The sequence below is a fragment of the Melanerpes formicivorus genome, unplaced genomic scaffold, assembly GCF_026170545.1.
Source record: "Melanerpes formicivorus ecotype bairdi unplaced genomic scaffold, bMelFor1.0.p_v2 SCAF_1, whole genome shotgun sequence".
Taxonomy (NCBI): Eukaryota; Metazoa; Chordata; class Aves; order Piciformes; family Picidae; genus Melanerpes; species Melanerpes formicivorus.
This window is the reverse complement of record NW_027142353.1, coordinates 32,704,949-32,719,181: the sequence shown is the minus strand read 5'-3', so window position 1 is coordinate 32,719,181 and position 14,233 is coordinate 32,704,949. Positions and strand designations below refer to the sequence as shown.

At 49.6% G+C, this 14,233-nt stretch overlaps 1 protein-coding gene across 1 annotated transcript in view; it reads right to left on the bottom strand.

The window, feature by feature from the left end:
• Window positions 1-14,233, bottom strand: part of UVRAG (UV radiation resistance associated) — a 195,639-nt gene that overhangs the window by 84,159 nt on the left and 97,247 nt on the right. The window contains exon 12 of the mRNA XM_068139323.1: window positions 9,293-9,458. Coding sequence (XP_067995424.1) covers window positions 9,293-9,458 — 166 coding nt within the window. The remainder of the gene's footprint in view (window positions 1-9,292; window positions 9,459-14,233) is intronic.

Here is a 14,233-nt window from a genome sequence, read left to right as displayed (position 1 = left end):
CAACTTGGTATTCTATGTTTAGATTGTATCATAGAATCACAGAATTATCAGGGTTGGAAGGAACCTCAAGGATCATCCAGTTCCAACCCCCCTGCCATGGCCAGGGACACCTCACACTACAGCAGGTTGCTCACAGCCACATCCAGCCTGGCCTTAAAAATTTCCTGGGATGAGGCTTCCACCACTTCCCTGGGCAACCTCTTCCAGTGTCTCACCACCCTCATGGGGAAAGAAGAGGACTGAATTGAAATAAAGAATACATATTGAATAAAAATACACTAGAGCAAAACCAGAAACACCAACACAGGCAATTGCACAAAGTGTGTTTCCCACTAGCTCTAACACTCCTTATTTTGCTCCAAACTGGAAGCTCCTCTTCAGTCAAACATCTGGCAGCAGCCTAACAGAGGCATTAAATGCAGGGCTTGACAGACAGTGTCAGAACATCTCAGGAATTGGTACATCTCAGCATTCTTCCTGAGTTTATGAGACTGTGATGAAGTGTTAGGTTTCAGTTCCACGAGAACAGTGCCAAAGAATTTAGGTGCTTTATTCAGGAAATGGGTTTGCTTGTCAGTGAAAGCAGGAAAATGCTGCTTAAGTAGCTTCAATTTGGGAGGTGTATTTCCATCATTTGCTTTGAAACCCTTCAGACTCCAGAGCTGTGGAGGAATGCTGCTATTTCTTTCTACATCTTCAATGCACACTGGAGATGTTGAAAGGAATGACTGAAGAAGTTCATCGATGAGATATTCAGTGAACTTTGTATTCTTGCCTTACCTTGGTAGCTCAGAAAGTCATGAAGGGAGATTTATGGGAGGAAACTTAAAAGCCTTTTAGTAATACACAAAAGATATTATGAAATCAAATTGATCTGGACAAGCTTGAGAAGTGGACCTGTGCAAACCTCATGAGGTTCAATAAGGTCAAGTGCAAAGTTTTGAACCTGGCTCAGGGCAACCTCTGGTATCCATCCAGGCTGGGGGATGAAGAGCTGGAGAGTAGCCCCATGGTGGAGGACTTAGGGGGCCTGGGGGATGAAAAACATGAATTGACAATATACACTCACAGCCCAGAAGAGCAACCAGATCCGGGGATGCATCCACAGCAGCATGGACAGCAGTTGGAAGAAGGGGATCTGCCCTGCTGAGACCACACGTGCAATGCTGGGGCCAGCTCTGGAGTCCTCAGCACAGCACAGGCATGGACCTGATGGAGCAGGACCAGGGAAGGCACTGCTGTGAGGCCAGGATTGTTCAGCCTGGAGAAGAAAAGGTTCCAGGGAGACTTTCTGGTGGCCTTTCAGTACATTAAGCAGGGGCTACAGGAAAGCTGGGGACAGACTTCTGAGCAGGGCCTGTTGTGATGGGACAAGGGCCCCAACTCCCTCAGTCTGTCCTCATAGAAGAGGAGCTCCAGCCCTCTGCTCATCCTCCTGGCCCTTCTCTGGACACCTTCCAGCACCTCCAGATCTTTCCTGTGATAGATGCTCCAGAACTGGATGCAGTACTCCAGGTGGGGTCTCACCAGAGTGGAGTAAAAGGGGAGAATCACCTTCCTCCCCCTGCTGGCTATGCTTCTCTTGCTGCAGCCCAGGATCTGCTTGGCTTTCTGGGCTGCAAGTGCTCACTGCTGGCTCCTGTTGAGCTTCTCATCCACCAGCACCCCCAAGTCCTTTTTTTTCAGGGCTGCTCTCAAGCCAGTCCCTGCCCAGCCCATATTGGTACTTGGGATTGCCCCAGCCGAGATGCAGGACCTTGCATTTGGTTATGAGGTTGTCATGGGCTCACCTCTCCAGCCTGTCAAGGTCCCTCTGGTTGGCCTCCCTCCCCTCCAGTGTTTCTGCTGCACCACACAGCTTAGTGTTGTCAGCAAACCTGCTGAGGGTGCACTCAATGCCACTGTCCATGATGTCAGCGTGTGCAGTTAGGAAATTGCTCTCAAGGGCAAAAACAAACATCAGCTGTTTCCCCAAAGCATCAGTTTTAGAAGCTCTTATTATGGATCTCAGAGCACCACTGCAGGCCAAAAAAGCAAAAGTACAAAGCCAAGTAAAATGTTCAATCCTCTAGTAATCATGATGCTGAAGACTGAGCATTGAGAAAACCTCACCATAGTTACTCAACAGGTTCTGCTAGACTCCAGATCTTGAAGGGGGATACAAGAAGGCTGGAGAGGGAATTTTTGCAATGGCCTGCAGTGATAGGATGAGGGGCAGTGGTTTGGCATTAGAAAAGAGCAGATTTAGAGTGGAGGTTAGGAACAAGTTCTTCACCCGTGACAGTGGTGGAACACTGAAACAGGTTGCCCAGGGAGGTAGTTGAGGCCTCACCGCTGGAGATATTCAGGGTGAGGCTGGACAGCACTCTGAGCAACCGGATGAGGGGCGAGCAACTGCTGTCGTTTACCTGGCCCTGAGCAAAGCCTTCAACACTGTCCCGCACCACATCCTGCTCTCCAAACTGGTGACACATGGGTTTGATGGGTGGACAACTAGATGGGTAAGGAACTGGCTTGATGGCCGCACCCAAAGAGTGGCTGTCAATGGCTCCATGTCCCAGTGGAGGCCAGTGACAAGCGGAGTCCCTCAGGGATCAGTCCTGGGATCTGTCTTGTTCAACATCTTTGTGGGTGCCATGGACAGTGGCATTGAGTGCACCCTCAGCAAGTTTGCTGATGACACCAAGCTGTGTGGTGCAGCAGACAGGCTGGAGGGAAGGGAGGCCATCCAGAGGGACCTGGACAGGCTGGAGAGGTGGGCACAAGCCAACCTCATGAGGTTCAACAAGACCAAGTGCGGGGTCCTGTATCAGGGACAAGGCAATTCCAGGCACAAATCCAGGCTGGGCAGGGATTGGCTGGAAAGTGCGCACTTGCGGCCTGCAAAGCCAATCAGATCCTGGGCTGCATCAGGAGAAGTGTGGCCAGCAGGTCAAGGGAGGTGATCCTCCCCCTCTACTCAGCCCTGGTGAGACCCCACCTGGAGTACTGCCTCCAGTTCTGGAGCCCCTGTTACAAGAGGGATGTGGAGGTGCTGGGAGGTGCCCAGAGAAGGGCCACGAGGATGATCAGAGGGCTGGAGCACCTCTCCTGTGAGGACAGACTGAAGGAGTTGGGGCTGTTCAGTCTGCAGAAGAGAAGGCTCCGAGGTGACCTAATTGTGGCCTTCCAGTATCTGAAGGGGGCCTACAGGAAGGCTGGGGAAGGACTGCTCAGGATCTCAGGTAGTGATAGGACTAGGGGGAATGGAATGAAACTGGAGGTGGGGAGGAAGTTCTTCCCCATGACAGTGGTGAGGCGATGGAATGGGTTGTCCAGGGAGGTGGTCGAGGCCCCGTCCCTGGGGGTGTTTAAGCCCAGGCTGGATGAGGCTCTGGACAGCCTGATCTAGTGTGGGGTGTCCCTGCCCATGGCAGGGGGGTTGGAACTAGATGATCCTTGTGGTCCCTTCCAACCCTGACTGATACTATGATACTATGATCTAGTTGAGGATGTCCCTGCTGAGTGCAGGACAGGGTTGGAATAGATGACCTTTGGAAGTTCCTTCCAACCCAAACCATTCTAAGGCTTTCAAAAGCTGCTAAAGACAGGTGACTGAAATAAATGTGATTTAGTAATGGCTGTTAACTGCTGTGTTAAGTCAGGAGCAGGTGAAAAACCTGAGCTATTAATACAGAAAGCAAACTGCCAAGTTAAGACATTTGAGGTTTTCAATAGCAACCAAAGTCCTTTGAGAGTTGGTAGGATTGACTCTCCAATAGCTGGGACAAGAAGATCTCAGGCAGGAGGTAATCCTGAAACAATCCTGCAGAACACAGGTAAATGACCCAACAGGGATTCATTTAATTTGCTCAACTTTCTCCATTTCAGAAATCTGTTGAGAAATAAAGTATTAAGTTGTAAGGCTTTGGAAGGCTACAGCCTGAAGGACTAAACCTTCCAATATGTCTCAGACAACAGGAAATTGCTTTAATCTCTATCCACCCACACACAGAGGCAGCTCTACTCTGCAGAAATTTGTTTTCCAGATAGTAACGTTCTAGTTTGCTACCCTTCTGAAAGTGATGTGCAGGAAAGGGTAGGAGCATATGTTTAAAGAACTAAACTGAAGCAAACCAGATTAACATTCTACCCAGTTGTCCAGGAAGTGCTTGGACAAGTCAGTAAAAGGGTATCAAAATTAATTTGCAAGATATTACTCCACAGTCATTTTTTACTGTGTCAAAGCAGGAAGCCCTCAGTGAGTTTAACTCTTATGGTAAATACCTCTGCTGCCCTGCCACAAATCATAGAACGGTCCAGGCTGGAAGGGACCTCTAAAGGTCATCCAGTTTGACCTCCCCACACTCAGCAAGGACATCCCCAAATAGCTCAGGTTGCCCAGAGCCCTGTGCAGCCTCACCTTCAATATCTCCAGGGAAGGGGCCCCAACCACCTCCCTGGGCAACCTGTTCCAGTGTTCCACTACCATCACAGTAAAGAACTTGTTCCTAACATCCAATCTAACTCTGCTCTGCTCTAGTTTGAAGCCACTGCCTCTTGGCCTGTCACTGCAGGCCTTTGCAAACAGTCTCTCTCCACCCTTCTTATAGGCCCCCTTAAGGTACTGAAAGGCTGTTACTAGGTTTCCCCCCAGTCTCCTCTTCTCCAGGCTGAACACCCCCAGCCGCCTCAGCCTGTCCTTGTAGCAGAGGTGCTCCAATATCCAGACCATTTTCATGGCCTTCCTCTGGACCCTCTCCATCAGTTCCCTCCTATGTCCCTCCTACACTGAGGGCTCCAGACCTGCACACAGCACTCCAGGTGAGGTCTCCCCAGAGCAGAGCAAAGTGGCAGAATCACCTCTCTGGCTCTGCTGCCAGTGCTGCTTTGGATGCAGCCCAGGCTGCCCTTGGCCTTCTGTGCTGCAAGCTCACACTGCCTGCTCCTGTTCAGCTTCTCCCCCACCAGCACCCCCAAGTCCTGTCCCTCAGGGCTGCCTTCTATCCCCTCCTCCTCCAGTCTGTATTGAGGGCAAGGATTATTCTGGCCCAGGTGCAGAACCCTGTACTTGCTCTTGTTGAACCTCATGAGGTTCACCTAGGCCCCACCTCTCTAGCCTGTCCAGGTCCCTGTGGATGATGTCCCATCACTAAGCTTCAAACAGAAATCAGACAATTCCAAGCAACAGATGGAAAAGCTTCTTTACTTTGAGTGTGACACAACCCTGGACCAGGCAGCCTGATCTAGTTGTAGGTGTCCCTGCTGACTAAAGGAGGGTTGGACAAGATGGTCTTTGAAGGTCTCTTCCAACCCAATGCAATCTGTGAATCTATTTTACTAGATCTCCAGAGGTCTCTTGCAGTCCCTACCATTGTGTGATTCTGTGATCCTGATCCCATGCACAATGAGACTCCTCCATCTTCATCTGGATGACCAGGCATTAGGGTTAAAATATTACAATACTCTGATTACAGACTTCCAAAGAGGAGACATCTATACAGCCATTGTGTCACAACAGACACAGCTGCTGGCAAGATCAACATTTTTCCCCTCAACCATTTCATGTGCTCCTTTTTCAAACCCTGCACATGGAAAAAGAATATTCCTGGTGCTGCAAACTGGACTCTGCAGTCGCCCATAGATGCAGGGGAGTGGAGCAGAGCAGCTGGACTTCCACAGCTGGGCAGCACTGCATTCCTTGGAGCTCTGTGGTTGCAGGCTACAAAGGGAAGCTTAACCATTAATTGCCACTATTTTCCTCTTAGAGCACACAAGTGCAAAGACAGTGGGAAAACAGGCAGAGAGCCAAAAGGCAGGAGAAGACATTCAGGGAGTGACTTTGAGGACAGCAATGTAGTTTCCTAGCAGCACAACAATAACAGTGGAGGCACAAGCAGCAATGCAACAACTACAGGACAAGTGAAAAACTCATCACTGAATAGTCAGGACAGTTCTCAGTATAGATACAGGTTAGGGGATGAAGGCCTGGAGAGCAGCCCTGTGGAGGGGGATTTGGGGGTGCTGGTGGGGGGTGAAAAGCTGGAGTTGAGCCAGCACTGAGCCAGCACCGAGCGCTACCAGCCCAGAGCCAGCCCTGTCCTGGGCTGATCCGCAGAAGTGGGGGCAGCAGGGCAGGGAGTGGATTCTGCCCCTCTGCTGTGCTCTGTTGAGACCCCACCTGCAGTGCTGGAGCAGCTCTGGAGGCCTCAGCAGAGAGACCTGCTGGAGCAGGGCCAGAGGAGGCCATAATAATGATGGGAGGGCTGGAAACCCTCTGCTGCGAGGCCAGGCTGAGACAGTTGGGGTTGCTCAGCTTGGAGAAGAGAAGGCTCCAGGGAGACCTTCTGATGGCCTTGCAGTACTTAAAGGGAACGTATAAAGCAGCTGGGGACAAACTTTTATCAGGGCCCATTATGCCAGGACAAGGGGTGATGGTTTGAAACTAAAAGAGGGAGATTCAGACTAGAAAGAAGGATGAAATGTTTTACACAGTGTGGTGAAACACTGGCCCAGATTGCCCAGAGGGATGGGAGATGTCCTATCCCTGGAAACATTCCAGGTCAGGTTATTTGGAGCTCTGAACAATCTGCTGTAGCTGAAGATGTCCCTGCTCACTGCAAGGGAGTCTGACTAGATGACCTTTAGAGGTCCCTTCCAACCCAAAACATTGTGTAATTCTATATTGAGTTCCAGCATCTAACAGCTGACAGAGCCTTTTTCCCCACTAGATTTAAACCCTCTGCACTAAAGCAAGCTGTTTATTTTCTCATACTTATCAACTACAACTCCAGTACTGGCAGTAAATCCCCAGCAAAGCTACACTTGCTACCTGCTTTTTAGTCCCACAGCCAGCAGCAAAACATGAGAGGCCAGCAGCCTCCAATCAGCAGCCATAACTTACCTATATAAAGTTGTTGTTTTTTTCCCCTAGCATTATTAGAAGCCAAATCAATAACAGAACTAAATCAGTAATGAATAGACTTAGAATGACAAAACTGAACTACTCCATCCATAAACAGAATTACAAGATGAGAAACTCATCTTGTAACCACCTTCAGTAGCTTGTCCCACAGCTAGTGAAAGCAGAAACAAGTTCAAACTCAGTGTCACCTCAGGCTGAGGGAGCTGGGATTGTTTAGCCTGAAGAGAAGGCTGAGAGGAGACCTTATTGCTATCTACAGCCAGCTGAAAGGAGGTTGGATTGATGCTGGTGTTGGCCCCTTCTCCCAAGTAATTAATGACAGGACAAGAGGAAATGGCCTGAAACTGCACCAAGGGAGGTCTAGGTTGGATATCAGTTAAAAATGTCTTTGCTGCAAGAGTGGTCAGGCACTGCAAGAGTCTGCCCAGAGAGGTGATGGAGTCAAAACCCCTGGAGGTGTTCAAGAAGCTGTAGATGTGCTGTGTCAGCCATGTCAATGGCCATTATGGTGGTTTCAGGTTATGCCTTTAAAGTTTTTCACAGATCTTGAAGAGAAAGTAGTAAAATGTAAATAAATGACTATTGGGTGTCAAAACCAAAATAAAGATAATTCTGAACAACCCCACTGGAAGACATAAGGGACTATAACTGGTTGTACCAAAACCATCTCCCTTCTCTTCTCACTTCTTGGCTCTGGGAGAGATACTAACTTGCTTCTGCTTGACCTTGGCTGCATTGGTTTGGTACTAAATTCTCTGCTCCTTTCTCTTGCCCTTTTTTTTTTGTAGCGGGGGGTAAGGGGAAGGCAGAGAGGGAGAAGCTAGGAGCTTCTCTTGGTCTTTGACCAGGGGGGGTTCTTGTGCTGTTTATTAATTGTAAATACCTATAAATACTGTAAATACTGTAAATTTTGTACATAATCATAGAATCACAGAATCAACCAGGTTGGAAAAGACCTCAAAGATTACCTAATACCTAACACCTCCTGACAACTAAGCCATGGCTGCAAGTGCCACATCCAATGCTTTTTTGAACACCTCCAGGGATGGTGACTCCACCACCCCCCTGGGCAGCACATCCCAATGGATGGATCCCATCTCTGGGAAGAACTTTCTCCTCATCTCAAGCCTAACTTCCCCTGGTGCAGCTTGAGACTGTGTCCCCTTGCTCTGGTGCTGGTTGCCTGGGAGAAGAGACCAACCCCCACCTGTCTACAACCTCCTTTCAGGTAGTTGTGAATAGAACAGAATAGAATAGAATAGACCAGAACAAACCAGGTTGGAAAAGACCTTCAAGATCATCGTGTCCAGCCGATCATCCAACACCACCTAAACAACTAAACCATGGCACCAAGCACCCCATCAAGTCTCCTCCTAAACACCTCCTGTGATGGTAACTCCACCACCTCCCCAGGCAGCCCATTCCAATGGGCAATCACTCTCTCTGTATAGCACTTCTTCCTAACCTCCAGACTAAACCTCCCCTGGTGCAGCTTGAGACTGTGTCCTCTTGTTCTGGTGCTGGCTGCCTGGGAGAAGAGACCAACCTCTGCCTGTCTACAACCTCCCTTCAGGTAGTTGTAGAGAGCAATAAGGTCACCCCTGAGTCTCCTCTTCTCCAGGCTAAGCAACCCAGCTCCCTCAGTCTCTCCTCACAGGGCTTGTGCTCCAAACCCCTCACCAACTTTGTTGCTCTTCTCTGGACACGCTCCAGCAAGTCAACTTCCTTCCTAAACTGAGGGGCCCAGAACTGGACACAGGACTCAAGGTGTGGCCTAATCAGTTCAGTGTAAAGGGGCAAAATGACCTCCCTGCTCCTGCTGGCCACACTGTTCCTGATGCAGGCCAGGATGCCATTGGCCCTCTTGGCTGCCTGGGCACACTGCAGCCAGGGCACACTGTATGTTCAGCCTACCATCAACCAGCACCCCTAGGTCCCTCTCTGCCTGGCTGCTCTCCAGCCACTCCGACCCCAGCCTGTAGCACTGCATGGGGTTGCTGTGGCCAATGTGCAGAACCCAGCACTTGGATGTGTTCAATCTCATGCCCATCTGTCCAGCCTGTCAAGGTACCTCTGCAAAGCTTTACAGCAATAAGGTCTTCCCTGAACCTCCCTCCTGTTCATTGCATTCCACTGTAGATTGTAGTTTTGCTTGTAAATCCAACTTTCATTTCCTTCCAACTGAGCTGGTCTGGCAAATTTAATTTTGGAGGGAGAAGTTTCAACCCACCACAGGGAGGTGCTGGGTAGAAGGTTGGACTTGATGATCTTTGAGATGTCTTCTAACCTGAATGATTCTATGATTCTCAGCCTAGCAAAAGCTGTTGAGGGCGAGGGTTTTTGATTGGCGTTTCAGGATGGTGCAGAAGCTGTTCAAGCCATACTTACTCTCGCTCCTTCTCGGTCAGCTTGTCGTTGATGTTATCCTTGATGGTGGAGCGGGAGCCCTTGTGGATGATGGGATACCTGAGTGGCACTTGCAGGAAGAAGGAGATCATTGAAACCAAGTGAGCAGTGTAGCCCAGGGCAACAGCAATGCTTCCATCATCTTTTGCTGTCAACAACAAGGAAAAGATTGCACTATTTTATCAGCTGGATTTCACTGCAGGCCCAGCACAACTTCATCCTTACAGCTTTGACAATCACAGAACTTTAGGGGCTGGCAGGGACCTCGAAGGATCACCCAGTCCACCCCCACTGCCAGAGCAAGAGCACCTAGAGCAGATCACACAGGAACACATCCAGGTGGGTTTTGAGTATCTCCAGAGGAGATTCCACAACCCCCCTGGGCAGCCTGTTCCAGTCTTCTGTCACCCTCACAGGGAAAAAAAATTTCCTCTTGGTTCCATGGAACTTCCTATGCCTCAGCTTCCACCATTGCCCCTTATCATGTCATTGGGCATCACCCAGCAGAGCCTGACTCCATTCTATTGGCACTCACCCTGCACATCTTTATCAACATGACAAAGGTCACCCCTCAGGCTCCTCTTCTCCAAGCTAAAGAGCCCTCAGCTCAGAATCATAGAATGGTCTGGGTTGGAAGGGACCTCCAAAGGTCATGCAGTCCAACCCCCTCTACACTCAGCATGGACATCCTCAACTAGATCAGGTTGCCCAGAGCCCTGTCCAGCCTCACCTTGAATGTCTCCAGGGGGGGCCCTCAAACACATCCCTGGGCAACCTGTTCCAGTGTTCCACCACCCTCATTGTGCAGAACTTGGTCCTAACATCCAACCTAAATCTGCTCTTCTCTAGTTTTAGGGCATTGCTTCTCATCCTCTCCATGTAGGCTTTTGCAAACAGTCTCTCTGCAACCTTCTTGCAGTCCCCTTCAGGTACTGGCAGGCTGCTCTTAGGTCTCCCTGGAGCCTTCTCTTCTGCAGGCTGAACACCCCCAGCTCCCTCAGCCTGTCCATGTAGCAGAGATGCTCCAGCCCCCTGAGCATTCTCATGGCCCTCCTCTGGACATGCTCCATTAATTCCATGTCCTTCCTATATTGAGGGCTTCAGATGTGGACACAGTACTCCAGGTGAGGTCTCATCATAAATAGAAAAAAGACCTCCTCAGGTCCAGAGCTGGTCCACAAAGCTCATCAGAGGCCTGCAGCACCTCCCCTGTGAGGACAGGCTGAGGGCTGGGGGTGTTCAGCCTGGAGAAGAGCTTTGAAATCTACAGGTTACTCTTCTCAACACTTGGATTGGTGGGGGAAGGTAAAAAAAAAAAAAAAAAAGAGGGGAAAAGTGAAAGAAGTTCCCCAAGAGAAAATTGAAGCCTTAAATGTTCTGCCTTTCTCTAGATGGAGCTGAGATGTGTGAGCAGAGCCAGGGAAAAGCTGTATTCCTCCACAATTTAATTGCTTAGTGAGATCAGCTGGAGAGGCACTGACCCCAGGCTGTGAACTCTGTTCTCTGCCAGTAACTGGAAGCACTGAGGTTAACTCATTGTTTTGACAGGTCAGTTTTTGACCTTTAAAGTTTCAACCTTGCAGCTTTAACTGGTGGGAATGTCCACCGGACTTGTGATTCAAATGACATCCTCTAGCCATCTAGGGCCTTTTCCTTGCTGTTGGCTCTAATTTCTTCTTTCCAAGTGAAGATATCCACACAAACAACATGCCTGAGGCACAAGGGAGTCTCCTCTACTCCACCCTAGTGAGACCCCACCTGGAGTAATGTCCAGTTCTGGAGCCCCTATTACAGGAAGGATCTGGAGGTGCTGGAAGGTGTCCAGAGAAGGGCCACGAGGATGAGCAGAGGGCTGGAGCTGCTCTGCTATGGAGACAGACTGAGAGAGTTGGGGCTGTGCAGTCTGGAGAAGAGAAGGCTCCAAGGAGACCTTCTTGTGGCCTTCCAGTATCTGAAGTGGGCTACAAGAAAGCTGGAGAGGGACTTTTTAGGGTGTCAGGGAGTGATGGGACTTGGAGGGGAATGGAGAAAAATTAGAAATGGGTAGATTCAGATTGGATGTTAGGAAGAAGTTCTTCCCCAGGAGGGTGGTGAGACACTGGCACAGGTTGCCCAGGGAGGTGGTGGAAGCCTGTCGTAGTTTGGGCTGGCTGCCCTCTGCTACAGGGGTGTTTCCTGTGTCCAGAAGTCCAGCCCAGTGGGTGGACACAGGAAATTAGGTTATTTCCTACCATGATCCCTTGCACCACTATAAGTCTTACGGCGGGGTCTGGCACTTCCTCTTTCCTTCCTCCTCGCCACCCGGTAACTGGGGGAGAGATCTCCCGGCCATGGGCCTGGTTAGGCCCAAGGCCACGGGGGGATGGGCAGTCTCAGATCTGGCCAGCTGAGACTAGCCTAGCAGTGGGGGGGGAAGGAGGAGCCCTGGGGGTTTTGGGTGCACCCTCAGGTAGGGATGGGATCTCTCCGGGTCTGTTTTGGGCTCTCTCTCTTGTCACTGTATTTCTAGTTGTCTGCACACACTCACTATTCTCTATTTAAACTTTCCATCACTTTTGCAATCCGTTTGTCTGAGTCGTTATTTCTGCGCGTGGTGGGGAGGGGGTTTGCCTCAACCCATTACAAAGCCTCATCCCTGGAGGTTTTGAAGGCCAGGCTGCATGTGGCTGTGAGCAACCTGATGTAGTGTGAGATGTCCATGCCAATGGCAAGGGGGTTGGAACTGGATGATCCTTGAGGTCCCTTCCAACTCTGACAATTCGATGAAATCTGCTAAACAGAAGATCTTCTAACAAAGCTTCTAATGATAGAATCATAGACTGGTTTTGGTTGGAAGAGACCATTGGGATCAACCACAACTATGAAATCATACTGAGCTCTATTAGAGCACACAATATACTGTTGGAGTGAGTTCAGGGGAGGGCCACAAGAATAATCCAAGGGCTGGAGCACCTCCGCTATGAGGATAGGCTGAAGGAGCTGGGGTTGTTTAGCCTAGAGAAGTCTCTGGGGAGACCTCAGAGCTGCCTTCCAGTTCCTGAAGGAAGCCTATGGGAAAGCTGCAGAGGGACTTCTCATAATGGTGTCTAGAGACAGGGCAAGGGGGAGTGGTTAGACACTGAGGGAGAGCAGGGTCAGACTGGAGCTGAGGAAGAAGTTCTTCAGTACAAGGGTGGTGAGACTCCAGAATAGGCTGCCCAGGGAGGCTGTGGATGCTTCCTCCCTGAGGATGTTCAAGGCCAGACTAGATTAGGCCTCAAGCAACTAAGTCTAACTAACCCACGGAGGGTGGTTAGAGTAGATGATCTCTGAGGTCCCTTCCAACCTAAGCCACTGTGTGAAGATTCTATGGTAAGGATCGAGAAGTTAATACCTCTTTGGAATAGGACTTTTTACAAAGTGATTAACATTTGCAACAAAATTGGCTTTTTTAGGGTAAAAAAAAATTATACATGTCAGATGGTTGACTTCTAAAAGTTATTAACACATTTCTACTATTATAGAATCACAGAATCATAGCATTGGTAGGGTTGGAAGGGACCTCAAGAATCGTCTAGTTCAAACCCTTGCTACCACTGGCAGGGACCCCTCAACATTAGATCGGGTTGCTCAGAGCCACATGCAGCCTGGCCTTCAAAACCTCCAGGGATGAGGCTTCCACCACCTCCATGGGCAACCTGTGCCAGTGTCTCACCACCCTCATGGGGAAGAACTCCTTCCTAACAACCAATCTGAATCTACCCACTTCTAGTTTTGCTCCATTCCCCCCAGTCCTATCACTCCCTGACACCCTAAAAAGTCCCTCCCCAGCTTTCCTGTAGCCCCCTTCAGATACTGGAAGGCCACAAGAAGGTCTCCTTGGAGCCTTCTCTTCTCCAGACTGAACAGCCCCAACTCCTTCAGTCTGTCCTCATAGGAGAGGTGCTCCAGCCCTCTGATCATCCTCATAGCCCTTCTCTGGACACCTTCCAGCACCTCCATATCCCTCTTGTAATAGGGGCTCCAGAACTGGGGGCAGTACTCCAGGTGGGGTCTCACCAGAGTGGAGTAGAAGGGGATCATCACCTCTCTCCCCCTGCTGGCTATGCTTCCCTTGCTGCAGGCCAGGCCCTGCTTGGCTTTCTGGGCTGCAAGTGCTCACTGCTGGCTCACATTGCGCTTCTCATCCACCAGCACCCCCAAGACCTTTCCTTCAGGGCTATTATCTACTAAAAGGCTGAAGTAAGGTAAATGTCAGAAAGCTGGTGCTCAAATTTAATGGCGTATTTAACCAAGATGAATATTTAACAACTCTTTCTCACATTACAATATTTCTAGAGCCTGTGATAAAGAATTAATCATTCTTTTGTGAGGATTTTCCACCAACACACTGAGAAAGGGCTGCTTGATTCCCCAGAATTACCAAACTGGGTTCCACCACCACATTTAGTGCAACCAGGAAGACAAAGCAATAGCCTGGATTTTTGTCACACTGACCGATTCTTTTGCTTCAAAGATCATTCCTCTGTTATTCTAGCATCCAATACTCATGTTATTAACAGAACTTAATTCCTTTGGGATGGCTTTTAAGAGTCAGACACTTAGTTGTGCTTTCTGCCCAAGAAGGCACATGCCCTGCTGAGTGAGCAAGTACTGGGAACAAGGACTTCTCAAAGAGTTGTTAATGAAGTTCCAATGCACAGCAAACATCTGTAGATGAACATGAGCAGTTACCTCCACAACTGTTATAGAGACAGTTGCTTCTGCACCAGGATGGTAGAATCACAGAGTGCTTTATGTTGGAAGGGACCATTGAAGTCATCCAGTCCAACTTCCCCTTGGAGTGAGCAGGGACACCTTCAACTCGAGCAGGTTGCTCAGAGTCCTACCCAACCTCACCTGGAATATTTCCAGGGTTGGGGTATCTCTCTGAGTAACCTGGGC